At 36.3% G+C, this 22177-nt stretch overlaps 2 protein-coding genes across 2 annotated transcripts; one reads left to right on the top strand and one right to left on the bottom strand.

Moving 5' to 3' along the window:
* The first annotated feature begins 7122 nt into the window (after positions 1-7122).
* On the top strand, positions 7123-13420 carry LOC113292607 (adenylate-forming reductase 06235-like). The gene is made up of 4 exons (XM_026541489.1): positions 7123-7568; positions 7618-8063; positions 12612-13150; positions 13202-13420. Exons 1-4 carry the CDS (start codon positions 7201-7203, stop codon positions 13418-13420), a joined length of 1572 nt encoding a protein of 523 aa, XP_026397274.1. The 5' UTR covers positions 7123-7200.
* Positions 13421-15878: 2458 nt separating this feature from the next.
* Positions 15879-19166, bottom strand: LOC113297073 (malate dehydrogenase 1, mitochondrial-like). The gene is made up of 7 exons (XM_026545476.1): positions 18773-19166; positions 18498-18671; positions 18236-18404; positions 18036-18097; positions 17778-17902; positions 16767-16884; positions 15879-16231 (listed from the first exon to the last, which is right to left on the bottom strand). The coding sequence occupies exons 1-7, from the start codon at positions 19058-19060 to the stop codon at positions 16094-16096; spliced, it is 1074 nt and encodes a 357-aa protein (XP_026401261.1). The 5' UTR covers positions 19061-19166; the 3' UTR covers positions 15879-16093.
* Between the last annotated feature and the right edge of the window lie 3011 nt (positions 19167-22177).

Here is a 22177-nt window from a genome sequence, read left to right as displayed (position 1 = left end):
CCTCTACGTGAAATGTTAACTTATACATACACCCCACGTACATCTCCATGTAACTCATGGTAGCAAAAGCTCAATCCAGTTTTCAGATTTGAGATGCATCATTCAAGTGATCATATTTCCTTGAATTCAAACAAGCTCAAAAGTTTATACAAGAATATGCAACTAAGTCCTATTTGTCTGCCTGAAATTTCGAGCTATTGTTTTTAGATGTTTTATCATTTGAAAATTGGCTTCATGCTAGAATCAGAAAGTTATAGAAATTTGGCTTTAGCTTCATGCTAGAATTAGAAAGTAATAGAAATTTGTCTTTAGTTTTCATATATATGAGGTTGTATGTAGATGTTTACCTTTCATGCAGGTTTATAAATATTTACCACAAATTACATGAAAATCTCACATAGGGATGAATATCTCTAACATTTCATGTAGGGTTGTACGTTTTATGCGAACTTCATCTTCTTAGTTCAAGAACAAATGCATTTTCTTTTTATTCAAAAAACTCTTATAATCGCCCATGATCCAGCAAATCTTACAATCATCTATAATCCATACATTATTTTTTCTTTCCTCAAACTAATAGAAAACAAAATTTGCTGTTTTAACTTTTTGATCTTTGGTAAAATTTGGATGTTAAGGATTTAGTTTAAGGAGTATAATTTTGTGATCAAAACACATTAGAATCTAAGATTGGACTTATTTGGTCCAATACGTTGACCAACCTCCAATAGTAGTGGAAGAAATAAAGTGAAGGATGAGAAAGTGAATAGCCGAAATGTATCAATGCCCTAGCCATTTGCGTTTAGGTCCAGACTCCCCCCTCACACTTCCACAGTTCCACTAGCATTGTTTGAATAGAAATCTTAAATTCTTTACTTTACGTATACAGTATGTCTTCTCTGTCTATTCCGACGGCTGTTTGGGCTTATTAATTTGTATCACTGTTGGCTTTTGTCTTTCACTTTTCGATGTAGAAAAGTAGGGATGCACTGCATCAGTCGGTTAAACGCACAGTCTCACATATCTAATCACCATAAGTATGATAGTAACTCAACTCCCTAATTCTAATCACGATACAACTTTTAGTCAAGTCCAACACAGTGACACACGCCATCGAAAAAGTTTACTTTTCTTACATCCAGAGTCTAAAATTATTTGGATCACTAGTTAGACTGCGAGCACGTAGCTATTCCGTTTTTCTTTTTTTTGGCAAATGCAAGAGCTTCATTATCAAATTTTGAGAGACGCTTCAAAGTCTCTGCTATCCTGCCTACACATATCGTATGTATTTTTCCAGAATGCATAACTCTTAAATGTACTTAACGTAAGACGCCTTACATTAGTTAGCCAAAGATCAAAGTCGTTAACAATAATACATTCGTGATGTGTAATAAGAATACAAACATTCTATTTGAACCGTCCATTTAAACAAAGAGAAAACTGCACAGACTCAAAACACTAAAAGCCGCGACCCACCTAATTTTTGTGTCTATACGGTTTTCCAGTGGTTCAAATGGACGATCTGTCCAGAACCACTGATAAGAATAATAAGATCCCGGTAATACAACCAAAACCAAAACCTTTTGTCCCAAAACAAGTTTTAGGATAGGTTAGGGACTATTTTGTAAAGAATTATCCCATAAAAGTGTAGCAAAAGTTTTTACACCGGCTCACCTGCCTAGAAACAACTTGCGCAGAGGCAAGATACAACCGTCATATGAGAAAGGAATATAATGTTTGGCCTCATACACCTCATCTAGGTTCTTTACGGTCACTCTCTTTTACAAACCCAAACCAAACAACGTTGTTATCTAGGCAAGAATGTTGTTTATCCATGCATTTATACATAAATGCATCTATTTCTATGTCAACATGATGATAACTAGAGTCACCTAGGCTACCCAACTAAAGAAGCTTGCATTTCAGAATTTCGGTGCTTGACTGCTCAATTCGGATCGGTGTTTAGGAATATTGACCTTGACCATATATTCAAGGCTTTCTTATAATGTTTTATCTCCATTTGAAAAGATAACCTTCTTTCATGTACAAATCAGACATAAAACTAATCTATCTTTTTGAAACGTAGGAAATATTTTACAATTGGTTACAGTGTTTAGTGATCGAGCTTGTTGATAGTTCGCCTTTCATAATATGATGTAAGCATGATGTATACTAAGATACGTCGTGCTTAAACAATTGGAACTGAATTGGTCTTAGATTATTGTTAGGGTGATTCTAGATACACCGAAGGGTTGCACCGAGAGGGGATCACACGGTCTCAAATATCCCTTCTCTATATTGGATAAGGGTAGGGCAGGAATGGACCCATCACCCTCTCACATGATGCATTCTTTGTGCTTTTTTTTCAGTCACTCTATCCTTCTTTTTTCTTTTTTGATCGGTAAAAAATTTGACGTTGGCGAGTTTCGAACTCCGGTCACTGATATCATCACAAGTGACTTTACCACTGGTATCGTCACTCTATCATTTTCGTTATTGTTATTGGACTGAATCCTAGCTAGCATAATCAAACGAATGTATTTTTCTTTATGTTGTTTTTTTCTGCTGGGAAGCGAAACTTCATCACTTCTGCATAAGTACGAAAAGTCCAAAGTCAAAGACTAGATCAATGATTAGAAGAACAATTCCTAAGATACGATTCCATTTCCAAATTTTAGCTCCCAACAGACAGAAAGTCTATAATATTATCATCTTTTCATTCTCCTTCTATTTATTTCTACAGAAACTGACAATTAACTAGTTATCACAAAGATAAATCCATCTACTTGTATCGTCATGTTGATTGTTAAGTCGTCACTCTGATCCCACTTATTGTATTGGTACTAGAATCTGTATTTGAGCCGAAGAATGCCGTCTTCCTGGAAAACTTCTTTCACATAATGTCAAAAGGCTGGAAGGACGGGTGTTTACACGACAAGGACGGGCGCAAAATGTCTTAGACTTTGTCTTTCACTGTCCTTTCACGCGGCAATTTTGTTCACGGAAAAAGAAGAAATCCACTTGTACTACTTATCCATTCTCTTGGGCATCATTTCTGACTTTTCGCCAATTTGGGCACCAAAAGGTTAGGAGACTTAAGACTTGGGAGCGATTTCTTTAGGACTGAATGTTGGCCAATGCAAAGAGAATGCGCAAAGTAGAAAGAAGACCGTAGTGTCAAAGACCACGTAGATAACGCCCACCAAAAATGAGAAAAATAATTTTTGGCTAAGCTTAGTTGTCGTTTGTTTTGAAGTTTTGCAAAATTACATTCCAAACTGATTTTAATCTTGTAGAAGCCCCGTTAAGAATTCCAAGATAAGAAACAAGAAACTGTGCAAATATTTCCTTAATATAATTTTTTTCTATTGGTCAAGAACAGTGAGTCACCATATTACTTGAGTATCTAAATATTTGTTTGACTAATAGCAGTTGCATAAAATTTAGGATGAAGATGTGTACGAAATTACAAGTTCGCTAATCAAATGTTAGCAGTTATAGAAAGTGAAAATTACGCTGAGACCCAGTTTTTCAAATTTCTCCACCCACAAACCCACCGTCCCAAAAACTCATACGCGCACCCATTTCTTCCGACCCATATTTTTCAAAAAATCATTTTCTTTTATTTTAGGTCAAAGTATCTCTTTTCACGGGAATAATCTCTGTGATTTGAGAGAGCAGGAACTCTGTGATTCAAGCTATTGTTTTCCATCGTATCACTGGTGTCAAAGATAAGGTGATCTCTCTCCCTTTCTCACGCATACTGCTCCTGAAGTTTTGGTCCTTTTATTTGGGTTTTGAGTCGCCTAGATTATAGGTTAAATTACTAAACCTAGTTTACTCTTATCAATCTTTTTAGCTAATTTCATTTTAATTTGTGGGTTTCTTAACAGTACACCTTGTTTGGTTTTTGGTGTAATTTGGGAAATCATTTTTCATTTTGTGGATTATTAATTCTGGTCTGAGTACCTGGTGTAGAGTGTTGTTTTGGAGCATTTTTCTTAGGTCGGGAAGGGCTTAGATCTTTCTTTTTATGATGATAGAAGACTAAAGATTTCATATCATACTTCGATTTGTAGAGTGATACACGTTGATTACTGCTGCGTTTTTTTTTTTCATCTATTAGACTCTCAGAGAAAACATAGAATCATAACGTGTTTGTTTTTTCTTGTCAATGTGGGTTACAATGGAAACTTTGGATTGAGATTAAGGTAAGAACATTTAGCATTGCTATTTTTAGACACATGTCGTTGTGATACGACTTTGCATCATCCCTAGTCTCCAGCTCGGCCTTGCGGTTTGAGAAACCACCTGACCTATTTTTGAAGAATTCTGAAGATGGTGAAGCTCATATGATCTATATAATCATCACAATCTTAAATAATATTCAAGTTCATATTGTGACTTTGGTCTGGAAATTTCATAGTAGTGGGGCGAAATACTAGAGTAGTGGATTCGGTAGATTGAAAAATGGATGCATAACATATTATCCGGCATCTTTGTTATTTTGTGTGAAATTGAAAATTGATGCATAATGCATCATGCAGTCGAGAAAATGGATGCATAACCTGATATGCATCCAAAATACGGCTGCATAATGCATTATGCATCGAGAAAATTGTTGCATAATTTTTTATGCATCGAGAAAATGGATGCATAAGCTGATATGCATCCTTAAATATGGCTGCATAACGCATTATGCATCAATTTTTCTGTACGCACTAAAATCAACCAAAACAATGGCTACATAACTTGTTATAGATGCATAACTTGTTATGCAGTCGAAAAAATGGCTGCATAATTTGTTATGCGTCTGCATAATGTGTTATGCATCTTTTTTGGAGTCTGCATAACGAATATGTAGTCAGTTTCGAAATTTCTCCCTAAAATGATGATCACCTCCGATTTTTTCGTGAAAAACAAAAATTTGATATTGTTGTTTGTACTCGTTGTGTAGCTCTCTTAAAAAGATTTCCAATGATATAATATTTGTAAAATTCCAAGGCGCGGATTTTTAGATATGTTATATCCAAGTTACGTTGCCAATTATACCCCTGAAAAATTAGACTGCTTAACGAGTTATGACTGAAAAATAATATGCATAACGAGTTATGTATTGATTCCTAATAGTTTCGGATAATTTTGGGTGTCACGGTATCTAAAATTAATTATGGGCCTGACAATAAGAATAATATTTTTTTTGGGCCTACGCCTAATTTTCCCGAATAGAAACGCTAAAAGAAATGGATGATTCGCTAATTGGGCCGACTGACGGGAGGGCCCGAAGGAAGGGAGTCCCTTTTATGACTACTTTTTTGTAAATTGAAACCTAATAAAAATGTTCAATTTGATAAAAAAGATTGAATTTGGTGAGGCATTTTTTGGTGAAGCCTTTTCACATAATTTATGTATCCTAGTTTTCCTTATGTATCCTATTCTTTTAGAGTATAATTGGAAAGCAAACTTTAATATAACATATCTAAAAGTCCGTACCTTGGAATTTTACAAATTTTATCTCGTTGGAAAGGTTATAGAAAAATCTACGCAATGAGCACAAACAACAATATCAAATTTTACGAAAAATTCGGAAGTGTTTATCATTTTAGGCACAATTTTAGAAAATTAAATGTATATCCATTATGCAAACCACCACAAAGGATACATAATACTTTATGTAGCCATATTTTGGTTTATACATCAACTAATTTTCCGTTACAACTAATAAAATGTATGTACATGCTTTAAAAAAAACATTTATGTATTTACTCCCTCGTTTCAAGAAAAGTGATACTTTCACTTTAGACATAATTTTCGAAAATTGAATTCATAGTCATTATGCAAACCACCACAAAGCATGCATAACGCATCATGCAACCATATTTTGGTTTATGGATCGACTAATTTTTCGTTTCTGGAAAAGTGATACTTTCGCCTCGTTTAAGAAAAAGTGATACTTTCGCGTTATTTCAGAAAAAGTAATACTTTCGTCATGTTTCAGAAACGGAGCGCAAGTATCACTTTTTCTGAAACAAGGTGAAAGTATCACTTTTTCTGAAACTGAGCGAAAGTATCACTTTTTCTGAAACAAAACGAAAAAAACATTTTTTTCTGAAACGGGGCGTAAGTAGTCGCAGACATACCCATCTTCAGATTCTTCTTCGGTCAGCCCTCCCACCGTGCCAACGATTGTACAAGTACTCTGTGTTATTGATTGAGTACACTAACGAAGAAAATTATGAATTTGACATGTACAAAAATGGAAACACAAAATTGGTTAAAAAGACCAAAATCAACAATTCCTGGGTGAAATAGACAGTTAGATTTTGATACTGTTTAAATGGACAAAAATGTTATAATAGGCAGGATGTAACCAGTTTCATCGTGCCTATTTTCAAATATTTTTTCTTATTTTTAATTTACACAGGATGTATCCAGTTTCATCCTTGCTATTTTTTAAATTTAAGGTAGGATGAATCCAGTTTCATCCTTGCTATTTTTTTTGCCATTTCACCCAAACTATTTTTTACTCGTCCATTTATACCGTGATTTTAAAATATTTGGACAAATGACCCATTTTCCGAAATTGAAAATGTGAGTCGGACCAAATTAGTCTTATGAACACAAACTCTTCGTCCCCTAATGGAAACATGCATGGACAGGACTACCGAAGTGCCCAAATCTCTCTCCTGTTCGATCTCCCCAGAAAAATCACAATGCGAGTTGTCTGGACAGTGCCCAGGTGATCTCCTGGCATCGCAAGGGGCGACATTGCCAGTTTGACACGCATCAACCATCACCATCATTTTAGCTTCGTTAAATTTCCTTGTCATATGAAACTACGTTGTTAATTCTGGTAATTGCTTGATCAACAAATACTTGTATTAACAACTAATAAAGAGATTAATCAACTTACCATCATATTAGGCTTTTACCAAGTCGTATCAAATTACAAGTTAATATAATCTCAAAGATTCTTATGCTATCATGGTATGTCTCTTGACTCTTGACTTTCTTCTTAATTTGTTTCCTTCTTGTTTCTTTTGTCTCACTCTCATCACTTAATTAATTATCTATAAATAGTTCTCAGAATGGGCATTGTTAACCATTCAATATCCTTTCCTCTTATCTCTCTACGTCTAATCTCTCTGTCTCACTCTTTAGTAAATTTTTCTCTGTACATCAATCTCTTTTCTGATTTCATAAATGGCAGAACACAAAGTAGCAAGGTTTTCAAGTTGTCGTGGAGTTGCCTTTGAGATCATTCCCGATAAAACAAGTCAATTTTCAATAACAACTCCTCCTCCTGTAGTTGAAGCGCCCCAAGAGTCGTCTAATGCAACATGGGTATGGCTTCCGTGGACTCAAAAGAGTTCTTTCAAGGTGTTTCCAGCACCTTTAACTGGGTCATTTCATAGATCTCTAAGTCGACCTAGTAATCATTTTTGTGACTTGGATGTCGACGAGGAGGATGACCATGATGATGAGACCATTTATGAGGATGATGAAGATGTAGAATTAGAGGCCTTCACTGAAGAAGATCTCGAGAAGCAAAACTCCGTTCGTAAGCCCTCGTTTAGATTCAAAACATCCATCAAGAGACAAGAATCACTGCTGCGAAAGATACCACCAAAAAAAACCTCAATCCAGACTTTCAATCATTTTACTTGATCAAGGGCTTTTTACCGTCGAAAAACGACTGTTCGTTGTTTGTTTCACGTTAAATATGATCGGATTAATTCTCGCTGCCATCGGGCGTTTCCCATATGCAAAAGAAAAGGCTGCTCTCTTTTCTATTGCCAATATACTTGCACTTGTTCTATGTAGAAATGAAGCTATATTAAGGGTTGTGTTCATGTTAGCAGTGAAGGTCTTAGGAAGGTCATGGATCCCTGTACAAATAAGAACTGCAACAACTTCTTTTCTTCAATGCCTTGGAGGTATACACAGTGGTTGTGGCGTTTCTGCCACTGCGTGGTTGATCTTCGCTCTAATTCTGACCCTAAATGATAGAAACAACACTTCTTCAGAGATCATTGCTGTTGCTTCTTCCCTTTTATTTCTCATCGGTCTCTCTTCCTTGGCAGCAATTCCTCTTGTTCGCCATCTTCATCATAACGTTTTCGAAAGAATACATTGTTTCGCTGGTTTGTTGGTTAAACTTCAACATAGAAGTCACTAACAAGCTGGTTAGGACAAGATTAGGAAATTGATGTAATCCTAAGGGAATTAGAAGTCATCTAGTTCTAAGAAAAGGAAAGACATGTAATAAGGTAATAGGACTAGGAAAAGGAATTCATAGTTCTATATATATATGATCACCAAAGTTGTGGTTTGATCATATGAGCAAGATTAGAGCTTGTGTTTAGATTTGAGAGATTTTCTAAACATCAATAAAGAGAGTTGTCTTTATATAAGCTAAGTTTCATCTTGCAGTTGCCATTAATTGGTATCAGAGCTTGTTTCTGAGCCATGGAAAACGACACCACCATTGTGGGTGCAAAACAGTTCACACCACCATCAATACAAGTTCCAATCCTCAACGCCACAAACTACACAGTATGGGCCATGAGAATGAAGGTACTGATGAAAATCTACAAAGTTTGGGAAACAATTGATCCTGGTACATTGGACCCAGAAAAAAACAATGTTGCCATTGGATTACTCTTTCAAGCAATACGAGAATGTCTTGTTCTACAAGTTGGTGAACAGGAAACTTCAAAGAAAATTTGGGATGCAATAAAGGAACGTAATCTCGGAGCTGATCGAGTCAAAGAAGCTTGTCTGCAAACCTTAATGTCTGAATTTGAAAGAGTGAAGATGAAAGACACTGATACTATTGATAGCTTTGCAAGAAAACTATCAAAGATAGCCTCAAAAGCTGTGTCACTTGGACAATCCATTGATGAAGATAAACTGGTAAAGAAGTTTCTCAATAGTTTACCAAGATCCAAGTATATTCATATCATAGCTTCTCTCGAACAAGTCTTAGATTTAAAGAAGACTAGCTATGAAGATATAATTGGAAGATTGAAAGCATATGAAGAGAGAATCCTTGATGAAGAAAACAATGGAGAAACTCAAGGAAAACTCTTGTACACAAACTCTTACCAACAAAACTCTGCGACAAGAGGAAGAGGTCGTGGAAGAGGTGGTAGAGTAAACAGAGGCCGAGGAAGGGGAGGAAGATTTAACTCACAAGATAGAACAACAAGTCAGAATGATCAAAACCAAGGGAAAGAAAATAAGGATAGATCAAACGTTATTTGTTACAGATGTGATAAACCAAGACACTTCTCCTCTGTATGCCCTGAAAGAATACAAAAGATGGAAGAAGCAAACAAGAATGAAACAAGGGAAGCAGATACAGCTCTTTTCATGCACGAAGTTGTATTCTTAAACGAAGGGAAACTAATACCAAAGAACTACGAATCAAAGGATGGAGAAGAAGGAATCTGGTATTTAGATAATGGAGCCAGCAATCACATGACTGGTAAGAGACACTACTTTTCTGAACTCAATGAGAAAATCAAAGGAAAAGTGAAGTTTGGGGATGGATCTTCTGTATAAATTAAAAGGAAAGGATCAATTCTATTTCAGAGCAAGACCGGAGAACAGAAGCTTGTCACAAACATCTACTTCATCCCAAACTTACAAAGCAACATTCTAAGTTTAGGACAAGCTACAGAAGTTGGATGTGATGTTAGAATGCGACAAAATTATCTAACAGTTCATGACCCAAGTGGAAGACTTTTAGTTAGAGTCTCACGCTCACAGAATAGACTCTACAAGATAAGTCTCATGATTGGAAGGCCATTGTGTCTGAATATGAGACTGGAAGATCAGATATGGAAGTGGCACGCAAGGTTAGGACACATAAGTTTCAGAACCTTAAAAACTATGTCTCAGAACAAGATGGTTCGATGGCTACCACAGATAAACGATGAATCAAGGATATGTGAATCATGTTTAGTTGGGAAACAAACGCGTCAAGGTTTTCCAAAAGAAACAACATTCAGAGACTCAAAGCCATTAGAGCTTTTTCATGCTGATTTATGTGGTCCTATTACACCATATACACCACAACAAAACGGAGTGGTGGAGAGGAGAAACAGGACTCTAATGGAGATGACAAGAAGTTCTTTAAACTCTATGAAGGTACCTAATTATCTATGGGGAGAACCTGTACGACACTCCATATACCTAATAAACAGGATACCTACGAAAGCTCTGAAAGGCATGACTCCATATGAAAGTTTGCGAAAGAGAAAACCAAACATAGATCATTTAAGAGTGTTTGGTTGCAAAGCATACGCAAAATTTGATTCTACAACTCTTAAGAAACTGGATGATCGATCTCAGACTCTTGTGAATCTAGGAATTGAGCCTGGAGCCAAAGCTTACAGATTATTCAATCCAACAACGAAAAGAGTAATAGTGAGTCGAGATGTGGTATTCGATGAAAAATCAAACTGGAACTGGAAAGAAACTAATGATGGACCAAATAGGGATCCAGGAATGTTTCACATGAGATGGGGTCAAGTAATTGATGAAGGCGAAGGACCCATAATCATCAATACCAATGGAAACAATGATGTTAATCAAGAAGAAGAAGAGAATAATGAAAACACTGAGAATAACGAAGAAGAAGAAGAAGAGATCGATGAAATAACTCAACCCATTCCACTGCGAAAATCAACAAGACAGATACAAAAGCCACAGTATCTGGAGGATTATGTTCTTCAAGCTGCAGAAGAATGTGAGATTATGCTACTTTCTGTTAATGATGAACCAAGGAATTTTCAGGAAGCAAAGGTCTCGACTAAATGGACACAAGCATATAGAGAAGAAATTATTTCAATCAACAGAAACAAGACTTGGTTTCTAGTTGATAAGCCAGGTGGGGTAAAAGTGATTGGTCTTAAGTGGATCTTCAAGGTTAAAAGAAATGTTGATGGAACTATTAACAAATATAAGGAAAGACTTGTAGCTAAGGGATACGTTCAAGAATCAGGCATAGACTTTGATGAAGTTTTCACACCAGTTTCTAGACTAGAGACAATTCGTCTCTTAATAGCAGAAGCTGCATCAAACTCTTGGGAAATACATCATTTAGACGTAAAGACGGCATTCTTGCATGGCGAACTAAGTAAAGATGTGTATGTTGAACAACCAGAAGGTTTCGAAGTAAAAGGACAAGAGCATAAAGTTTATAAGTTATGAAAATCTCTATATGGTATAAGACAAGCTCCTCGATCCTGGAATACAAAGTTAGATCAAATCTTAAGAGAAATCAGATTTGTTAAGTGCTCTAAAGAAACATCAGTATACAGAAGAGAAGAAAAGGGAACGCTTCTTGTGATTGCAGTCTATGTAGATGATCTATTTTTGACTGGAAACTCCCTTAAGGTGATCAATGAGTTCAAGAGAGAAATGTCATCAAAGTTTGAGATGTCAGACCTCGGAAAACTCACTTATTACCTTGGCATAGAAGTCCATCAAGGAGTAGATGGGATTCAGATTAAACAAGAAGCTTATGCAAGGAGAATTCTGAAAGAAGCAGGACTTGAAACTTGTAATCCAACTAAGATACTAATGGAGTTTGGACTTAAAGTTTCAAAGGCACAAGAAGAAGCAGAGATTGATTCAACGAGTTATAGAAGAAATGTTGGATTCCTTAGATACTTGTTACACACAAGACCAGACTTGGCTTTCTCTGTGGGAGTAGCCAGCCGTTATATGCAGATTCCACGCAAGTCTCATGGTGATGTAATAAAGCAGATATTGAGATATCTAAGAGGAACAATCAGTTGTGGATTGAAGTATGGTCGAGGAGGATCAAGAGGAATTGTTGGGTATAGTGACAGCGGTCATAATATTGACCAAGATGATGGAAAAGGTACAACTGGTCATATATTTTATCTAGGTGAAGCACCTATTACGTGGTGTTCACAGAAGCAAGACATTGTAGCCCTCTCATCCTGTGAAGCTGAGTTTATGGCTGCAACAGAAGCAGCTAAACAATCAATATGGCTTCAAGAACTGTTGGGTGAAATCAAAGGAAGAGAACCTGAAAAAGTTCTCATCAAGATTGATAATAAGTCTGCAATTGCACTCACTAAAAATCCAGTGTTTCATGGGAAGACGAAACACATTCACAAAAGGTACCATTTCATACGAGAATGTATCGAGAAGGAGATCATCAACGTTGAACACATACCAGGAACTGAGCAGAAAGCAGATATATTGACAAAGGCATTAGCTCGGATCAAGTTTGAAGAAATGAGACAATTGATTGGAGTACAAGATATGTCACGGGTAAGGTTGAAGCTTAACGGGGAGAATGTTGGTTAAACTTCAACATAGAAGTCACTAACAAGCTGGTTAAGACAAGATTAGGAAATTGATGTAATCCTAAGGGAATTAGAAGTCATCTAGTTCTAAGAAAAGGAAAGACATGTAATAAGGTAATAGGACTAGGAAAAGGAATTCATAGTTCTATATATATATGATCACCAAAGTTGTGGTTTGATCATATGAGCAAGATTAGAGCTTGTGTTTAGTTTTGAGAGATTTTCTAAACATCAATAAAAAGAGTTGTCTTTATATAAGCTAAGTTCCATCTTGCAGTTGCCATTATGGTTGGACATCCCTCGTTCTCGTATGGGTCTTCATCGTTCTTACTAACTCTTACAGACCTGCTCTAAAAACCTATGACTTCAGTTTATCAAGATTCATTAAAACTCAAGAATTTTGGTTCACGTTAGTCATCACTATTGTTATCATTCTCCCATGGCTAACAGTAAGACGGGTACCCGTAAGAGTATCTGCTCCTTCAAATCATGCTTCGATAATCAAGTTCGAAGGTGGAATAAAAGCGGGAATCCTTGGAAGAATTAGTCCATCACCATTCTCCGAGTGGCATGCATTCGGAATCATATCAGATGGAAAGAATGAACATATGATGTTAGCTGGTGCAGTTGGCGATTTCACTAAAACCTTGGTTTCAAATCCTCCAAGTCATTTATGGGTTAGAGGAGTTCATTTTGCTGGTCTTCCCTACCTTGTCAACATGTACGAAAGAGTTGTGTTAGTAGCAACAGGATCAGGAATCTGTGTGTTTTTATCATTCCTTTTGCAACCATCCAGAGCTGATGTCTGCGTAGTTTGGGTTGCTAAAGGAATTGAGCAGAACTTTGGGAAAGAGATACAAGAAATGATGAGCGGGTTTCCAAAGGACAAGGTTATTGTTCACGATACGGCAGTTCTTGGTCGGCCGAATGTAGCTAAAATGAGCATCGATGCCGCGAAGAAATGGGACGCTCAGGTTGTGGTTGTAACTAGCAATCCTGAAGGTAGTAGGGATGTTGTCGATGCATGCAAAGGTGCTGGGATTCCTGCTTTTGGACCTATTTGGGACTCTTGATTAATTCAAAGTTAACTTGGAGTATTTTATTCTTTTACCGATCAAAAAGATGGTATGTTTTCAAGTTTCAAATGATCCATTTATAATAAGCTAATACATGGGTCCAAATCAAATTGTACCAGAAATTAATTTTAATCATATTACGATGCTTGTGTGACAATTTAGTTGATGAAAACTGAATATGACTAGATGACCGTTGCCACGGTGGGACGGTCGACCGAATAAATCGACGTGAAAATATTATTTTTTCTGACATGGCGTGTAAGTATCATTTTTTCTGACACGATAGAAAAGTATCATTTTTCCTGACATGGCGTGTAAGTATCATTTTTCCTGACACGGTAGAAAAATATCATTTTTCCTGATATGGCGTGAAAGTATTATTTTTCTTGACACAGCACGAAAGTATTAAAAGTATCATTTTTTTCCTGACAAGACGTGAAAATATCATTTTTTCTGATACAGGGTGAAAGTATCACTTTTTCTTAAACGGAAAATTAGCCGATGCATAAACTAAAATATGGCTTTGTGGTGGTCTAGCCAAAGTGAAAGTATCACTTTTCTTGAAACAAAGGTAGTACATCTTTTTATTAGTTGCAACGGAAAATAAGTTGATGCATAAACCAAAATATGGCTACATAAATTATTATGTATCCTTTGTGGTGGTTTGCATAATGGATATACATTAATTTTCGAAAATTTTGCCTAAATGGATAAACACATCCGAATTTTTCGTAAAAACTTTAAATTTGATATTGTTGTTTGTACTCATTGCGTAGATTTTTTTAATACCTTTCCAACGAGATAAAATTTGTAAAATTCCAAGACACGGATTTTTAGATATGTTATATTAAAATTTTGTTGCCAATTATGCCCCTACAAGAATAGAATACATAAGATAATTGGACTAAACGGGAGGGGCATCTTTGGTTTTTCAAGTCCCAAAAGCTACCACCAAATAATTTCCAAATCCTTTTATGAAATTGAAAGTTTTTGTTACTCTTCATTTCACAAAAAAGTGGCCATAGAAGGGACTCCCTCCCTACGGGACCTTCGGGAGGGAGTCCCTTCCGAAGGGCCTAATTAGAATATGTCAACTCTCAAAAATATGTCAACTCTCAATAATATATAAGGGCCTAATTTTTTTTAATATCTTTCCAAAAATATGTCAACTCTCACTACGTTTTTTTCCTTCTGAGTTGGACCCTAGTTAGCAATTCGGGATTCGGCAAACGTACGGAACGGCAAACGTACGAGTATTATACGGTTTTGTAAAATCCAGATTCGGTCCAAAATTCGGTCAACGGGACGTGATTCGTCATTAATTCGGAACGGCATACGTACGTGTATAATTCGATTTATAAATGTGAGTTCGGCTCTGAAAATTCGGTATCTATATATAACAAATAATTTATATTTATAAGGTCATAGACCAATTTTTATGCATGTGTGAGTTATTTAAGGAAAAAATAAACTCAATATGATGATATTAATAATATATACAACATTAGTTATCCAAAAGGACGTCGTATGGTGGTTTAGATGATTGGTTAGTGATTTTGAGATCTCTCTCACCTTCACCTTCAAATCTCTTCGGTCGTTTTTGTTTCATAAAAACTACAACACGTCTAATATTCGGTCGTGTATGTTCGGGAGGCAGTAAATCCCAAAAAGTTGAGTCTTTGAAAAGTAAAATTAAGCGGACGTATCATTCGGGATACGTAAAATTCGTGAACGATTCGCGAATAATCCGGGAATGCCACATAATACGCGACTTGGGTTCGGAGTTGCAAACGTACGCGAATAAGACGGTAAAATTCGTGATACGGAAAAATTCGCGAATGATTCGCGAATCATTCGCGAACTTACTAACTAGGAGTTGGACTTCTAAGGATGCTTAGTTCTGCTTCCAATGGGAGACCTAATTAGAATCTCCGAACACGTTGACGACAGACACATCTGCACACTTTTTAAGTCGGCAGTCATTAGTCAATACTTTGAAATTGACTATATGCTGGTCAAGTTTTATATTCAACGGGTGATCGAAGGTAAATTGCTTGGATTTGTCATTTGTCCATTTGGAACGGTTTGCTCTCCCTTGAGATCAAAAGTGGGAGTTGTCTACTTAATGTTTCTTCGTCTTCGTCTTTTATAAAAGTTCACTCGTCAGATTTGATAATTCATTTTCACAAACGAGGACGGAAATGTTGAGCTGAATATGCAAGTGGAATCCCACTACTACTTGGATAATATTTTTGGATTGACTTAGCTATGGTAGTGGATCCCTACAACTACTCGAGGGGCTAAATTTTTAACCACGGCCCAGGACCTTGTAAAAACATGCATGTTTGGAGTAACATCTCCCGTCAAATATATATACCATGCCTAACATCTCTAGTTAATGGGGAGCCGCGGCTCCTGAATCATGAACCAAAGGAAATGCAAGAAAACGTCTGGATACAATGCAAAATATCGGGCATTTTAGAATTTAAGAAAGCTTTGTTTGGAATATTATTTCAGACACTCTTCCAAAAGGATTGATTATTAACCATACAACCTGCCGATTACTTCTGACAAGAAAAATTATACCCGGGAAGATTTTGCCACATTCAGCAGCCAAACATTTTCGCTCAAAGAAATAAGAAATAGATCAAAAACCTTTTGTTAAACTAATTACTGATTTGCAAATTTGACACCCTTCTCAATAGAGGATAGGAGTTCAGGCTTGAGTTTCTCCAAGCCTTCTTTCTCGAAGTCGGACATTGGACCCAATCCAAGTATTTCTTCAACGCCATTCTTTCCAAGCCTTACCTGCAAAGGCATAAATGCGATTTTAGTTATGCAATCTGGACAAGAGTTTTACACAAACAAGTTCTCTCTTCAAACCAAACAATGTATTGCCATGCTTTAACAAGACGATACAAAACTAAGAATATGAATGTGGTCTTGTGAAAGATGTAACCACTCCTGCCAGTAAGAGGCTTTCTAGCAAATTAGACGTCATACATAAAGTTAATCTAAAACTGTTCACTCTAGATTCTAGCCCAATAACAACCAAGGTCTTTACAAGGGTTCTCAACAATGGACAACGCATAAAGCATTCCGTCGTTCTGACTTAGATTTAGGCGCTTAGCTGGTCAAGTAGAAGCTGAAAAAGAAGCGCTTGGGAAAAGATCTAAAAAACTTCGTCACAACTTTCAGCTGTACAGAGTTTTGGTACGGATTAGAGAAGGGGTAACAAGTTAGTCCAATTTATGAATTGCACCCTCATTACAAAGATACAGATTCAAGACTCAAAACAACACTCACATCAATCTATTTTTGTACATGAGATGGACTCGCTTACCTTAGAAGCGAAGAATGGAATGTCAGTGATGTTTGATTGAACGTAAGAACATTCCACAATGTCTGGAACCCCATTGAGGCCCTTCAAGCAAGCATCAGCGAAGACAGCTCCAGCGTAACTGCAAAAAGCATGAGATTCAGAGTCACACCTAAATTTACCTGATCAAAGAATAAAAGCAGCAAAAAGAAACACCTATTACATCTGGAATGGGTATCTATTAACTGATACGCATCATTTCGAAGAAACTGAAAAAGACATTGAATATAACAAAACTTGTGCGCGGAAGACTTTTAGCTATGCACAGAATCTGGTTTGAACTACAAAAGAAATTTTAAGGAAATATGACCATACCCCCATACAATTTACAAGCAGTCACCAATTTAAGGTCACGCACAAGAAGAACAGAGACAAATGTAGCTTAAAGCCTTAACCCGTCTACTCAGAAACTCACATGTTGCTTTATAAGAACATGGAATCTAATTGCAACTTGAGAAAAGAAGAAGGAAACAGAACATACTACTAATATACCAAAGGAGAGACGCATTGCTTCACTTGACTATGACCTTGACTTCAAATCAAACTTTTACGCAGTACAAATGAAAAATACCTGACTACTAAAATACAGTCAGGGACCAAATAAAAGATGATATATGCCAAAGTAACCACATGCGTTCTTAGCTAGAAATGAAAATATGCCTAAACTTTTCTTTACTGGTCTTTGCAGGTTGTGCAGCAGTGTCAAGATACTTAAGCTCAACTGCAACTGAGAATATGACATGAGTGAACCAACACTAACGTAAAAACATCAAAACATGCTTATATTTTTTAAGGAATGTCTTCTACAACAACATGTCAGCATATGAGAACTCATTTGAAGTTTGCTGTTAAGCCATCATCGAATAAACAGTGAATCACTTTAAGCAGTTTATGCGGAACAATTAACTATGATATTATCAAGATAAATGCAATGCTAGGTAATGAGAAAAGCTGAATGTTCATGATTTGACTTACGCCATGGATAGAGTTGCAGATCCCTTTCCAGCCTTGGCTTCAACAACTTCTGTTCCACCATCTTGTGTTCTCTTGGTAAGAGCTGTAATCTGTTCGTCTGATAGATTGCTTCCCTTTGGTGTTGCCTGATAAGTATTTAAGAAAAACATGGTAACAAGGAGGTTAAAATCTGAATTTGGATTGATTCTTAAAACCATGTAACAAGGAAGATCAGATGACTAATTATCATACAGGTCAAGACATACAGACGAAATCTACCTGAGAAAAGAGTGGGAGAATGGTAATTCCAGCATGTCCACCAACAACAGGAACGTTGACATCTGAAAAACATTTATACACGACCACAAATGAATCCTAAAATGTCCACCAACAAATGAAAATTAAATCAAAAACCAAGTTTTGCGCAGTCTGAATCCTAAAATGGACACCAGCAAGTAAGAATAATAGAATAACCATACCAGCTACGTTAACATTTGCCTTTCCAGCAAAGAAAGTCCTAGCTCTAACCACATCCAGTGTGGTAACTCCAAAGAGTCTCTTCTCATCATATGTTCCAGCTTTCTTGAAAATCTCAGCAGCAATTGGCACAGTTGAATTTACAGGGTTGCTAATCATGTTCACCAAAGCCTATATCATTAACAAAATACTTAAAACTTAGTGAATTACCAACCAAATGAGTGGAAAAAATTAAAAATCTACCACAAAATAAAAAAATCTTACATGTGGGCAGTACTTAGCGATGGCTGTGCAAAGAGTCTTAACAATACCAGCATTGATATTGAAAAGATCATCACGAGTCATTCCAGGCTTTCGTGGTACACCAGCTGGGATAATAACAAGATCGCATCCATCTAAAGCTTGAGCCAATTGATCTTCGCCCATATATCCAGCAACCTAAACTCAATCAAACAAAACATATAAACTAAAGCCCAATTCTGGATTCAGATCTGATCAAAAAACCAAAACCCTAAGAGAGAGATAGAATGGTAACAAACCTCAGATCTGGTGTTGATATGGCTAACATCAGCAGCAACACCAGGAGTTCCAGCAATATCATAAAGTGAAAGACTAGAAACAAGTGGGTTAAGCTTCATTAGAAGAGCTAAAGGTTGACCAATCCCTCCAGCAGCACCTAATACTGCAACTTTTCGGGCTGGAGCTGGAGCTGATTCTGATGAGAAACATCGTCTAGCGAAATGAGTAGAAGATGTACTGGTAGATGGTGAAGATGTAGATACTCTTCTGATTGCTGATTCAACAGATCTAAACATTGAAGTCCTCATTTTCTTTCTTTCTCTCTTTGCTCACAGAAGAAGATAAGAGGAAGAAAAGAAAAGAACTTTGGAGAGAAATGAGGGTTTTGCAAAGGAGAGAGGAAGGGGTGTATGTGTATCTGAGTTTTATTGAAAAGTCCGCCTATTATAATTGTTGGATTAAATGAATTCACAGACCCAACAAAAACCATTTGCAATCTGGACCGTTGGATTAGAGAGTTCGACAGCCGTGAGCTTTTCTTTTCTTTCTAACATCTTAGAGTTTCTCCAATGGAATGTACGTGAACATAAATGTCAAAGTCCACTGACGATAGACATTTATTTTCCCTAAAAATCTTCTTCAACCCAATTTTTTAAATCAATGTGAAGATGACATGTCCTAATTTTTTATGGGCATTGTCAAGATCAGTGTCAAGTTTTAGACATTCACCTTGACAATGTCAAGCTATCCTAGTAAGCTTTTGCTTCCTAAAATGAATTCTAATATATTAAATCAACCTTGATATAGGGGTGGCATGATTTAGTAGAGGGGCGGCACTGTGATAGTAATGTCCCTTTATTTGGTTAGGGGATGTCCTAAAGGGGATGTAAATTGACTAGATTACCCTTTTCACCTTAAATCAACCAAAATCGAATCAGCTTTTTTTTTCATCTTCTCTTCTCCTCCATCAACTGTAACCTCCATTAAAACTGGAAATTTCATCGTCTTCGATTAATCAGCGAATCGAAAATTAATCAAGTGTAATGCCTTATATGAGGTATATTATGAAAAACCCAGTTAGGGTTTAGTTTATTTTGTATTAATTTCTATCAGAAATTAGGGTTTTAAGTGAAAATTGAAATTCAAATTTCTGGGTTTATGTGAGCTACGGTTGATTTTAACTCTGTTACGAACCGTAACTGGAGAATTTGATGTTGTTACGGTTGGTAATAGTTCAATTACCAACTGTATGTTCTTATATCTGAAAATTTTCTTCAGTTACGGTTGGTAACCATTTTTATTTACCAACCGTAACTGAGTTACGATTGGTATCGAGCATTTGGTTACCAACCGTAACTCAGTTAGGGTTGGTATCGAGCATTTAGTTACCAACCATAACTGGTTTTACAATTGGGTTTTTCCCCAAATTTAACCAGTTAGGGTTGGTAGTTCATCTTTTACGAACCGTAACTATGAATTACGGTTGGTTACGAGCGAAATGCCAACCGTAATTAGCTCTGAAAATGTAAGAAATTGAATGTACTTGAGCAACAAAAAGCTAGTTGGGACTAATTTAGAAGTATACCTGGTCATTTTCAGGCACTGGGTTTTCATTTTGTTGGTTAATTTCTTCAATTGATTGAGATTGACCTTCACTTTGGGTTAAAACTTCTCTACCATCTCCAAACTTTTTTTTTAACTCTAAAATCTGATTTTGTTTTGATTTTGAGTTAATATAAGTGAATTTAATCATTAACATTAAACTTGATTATCATCAGTAAACTAGGTTATCAATTATGAGGGTTAATTTGTCATTTTCAATTTTTTGATAAGGGACACCTTGAATGATCATGTAATGACCCATTTTGTCTTATTAGAATGTCGTCCCTCTACTAAACCATGCCGCCCCTATACCAAGGTTGTATTAAATAGCCCTTTTTAGGTTTGATAAAATCTAAAATTTACTAAAAATAAAAAGCGCATTTAATTCATAAAAAAGTCATCAACAACACGATTGGAGATGAACTGTTTTTTCCCCTAAATTTAAGGAAAAATTGGAATGAGGATCTCTTGTTTGGCTTGTCACCTAGGAAACACACACAACCACCATTGAAGAAGCTCTTAAGGCAATTCCTATGGCAATGCCAAACCCATTTTTTTGTTGAGCCAGGTGGATGGCCAAACAGGTTTCTCCACTATGGAACAACAATGAGAGGTTGATCATCAAGCGCTCGGGCTAAGGAAAACCGCCAGCGTGCGAAGATTAAACGCTGGCGTTGGAAGCATAAATGCGGCGCTCCAACATAGACCGTTGGCGTTTGTAGGAAAAACGCCAACGGGTAGTCTTTTTAAAATTTAAATTCACTTTTTATCACTATAGATTACCATCATTTTCAAACAATTCACTCACACCAAAATTTACTTCTCTTGAATTTTCTCTTCTAAAATCTATTTCAATTTTTGAGTTTATTGTTGGTGAAACGGCTGAAAAGGCGATAACACTTTTTTGCGATGCAAAACTTGAAGCTGTTGTTTCTAAGATATGTGGGAGTTTTAAAAAGATTGAAAATTGTAAGAGGGAAGTGAAAGTTTTTGAAGTTGATCCAAGAAAATGTTCCGCTAAAAGGCAAAGAAGAGCTCCAGTTTTGAAAAACAAAGGCGAAACTGTCAAAGAGCGCGTTGAATGGAAGATACGTCAAATGAAGATAAACAGGAGGCCAAAACTTGTACTTGATTTTTATTGAAGTTGTTTAGTACTTTTTATTATTGTCTAAGTTTATATCTTGTAAAAGAATTGGCAGTAATATCAATGAATGAAAATATTTAGATTTTAAGATAGATTTCCACTTCAGAATAAGCGAAATTTATTACAATCTAAACTTGCAAATAACATTAAACTACATTTTAATAAACCACAACAAAAACATCAAACTACATCAAATCCAGCGACATTCTTTTTGTAGTTTTCTGTAAAACAGATAAACAACAAGTTTAGATATTTATGATGCAGTTGATCAGTGAGGACAAAGGTAAGATACTCACTAGTTCTTTGTTGGATAATCCAGAATAGCTACGGTGAACCATCCACAAAACTTCCGTATAATGTTTGACTTCTTAGTGATGAATGCAATTTTTAGTTCTAGGCTCTTACTGTTTCTTATGGTTTCGTTCCGCGATGCTACAAAATGCCCCAATACTCTTTCCCAGAAATAGTCACTGTTCATTGGTCTCATCATACGATGTAACCAACATCGAACAAGAGTAACATCTTCTTCCATTGTAAATACCGGGAGCGACATTCGAGTGCAGTACAGATGTGCTTGAGATGGACCATCTTTTAGAATTCTAAAACACGCTTCGTAACAAAAAGGTTTACCGTTAGCTTCCTCCCAATTATCAAGAGTTGTTTGGATCACTTCATCTTC

Source organism: Papaver somniferum, chromosome 7, assembly GCF_003573695.1.
Source record: "Papaver somniferum cultivar HN1 chromosome 7, ASM357369v1, whole genome shotgun sequence".
Lineage (NCBI taxonomy): Eukaryota > Viridiplantae > Streptophyta > Magnoliopsida > Ranunculales > Papaveraceae > Papaver > Papaver somniferum.
This window is presented reverse-complemented; position numbering and strand designations above follow the sequence as displayed.

Coding starts and splice junctions, on each gene's coding strand:
- LOC113292607 (XM_026541489.1), top strand. CDS start 7,201: ATGGCAGAACACAAAGTAGCAAGGTTTTCAAGTTGTCGTGGAGTTGCC. Junction 8,064..12,611: donor TTCCCTTTTATTTCTCATCG/GTCTCTCTTCCT, acceptor ATATAAGCTAAG/TTCCATCTTGCAGTTGCCAT. Junction 13,151..13,201: donor TGCAACCATCCAGAGCTGAT/GTCTGCGTAGTT, acceptor TTTGGGAAAGAG/ATACAAGAAATGATGAGCGG.
- LOC113297073 (XM_026545476.1), bottom strand. CDS start 19,060: ATGAGGACTTCAATGTTTAGATCTGTTGAATCAGCAATCAGAAGAGTA. Junction 18,672..18,772: donor ATATCAACACCAGATCTGAG/GTTTGTTACCAT, acceptor GATTGAGTTTAG/GTTGCTGGATATATGGGCGA. Junction 16,232..16,766: donor TTCCATTCTTCGCTTCTAAG/GTAAGCGAGTCC, acceptor ATGCCTTTGCAG/GTAAGGCTTGGAAAGAATGG.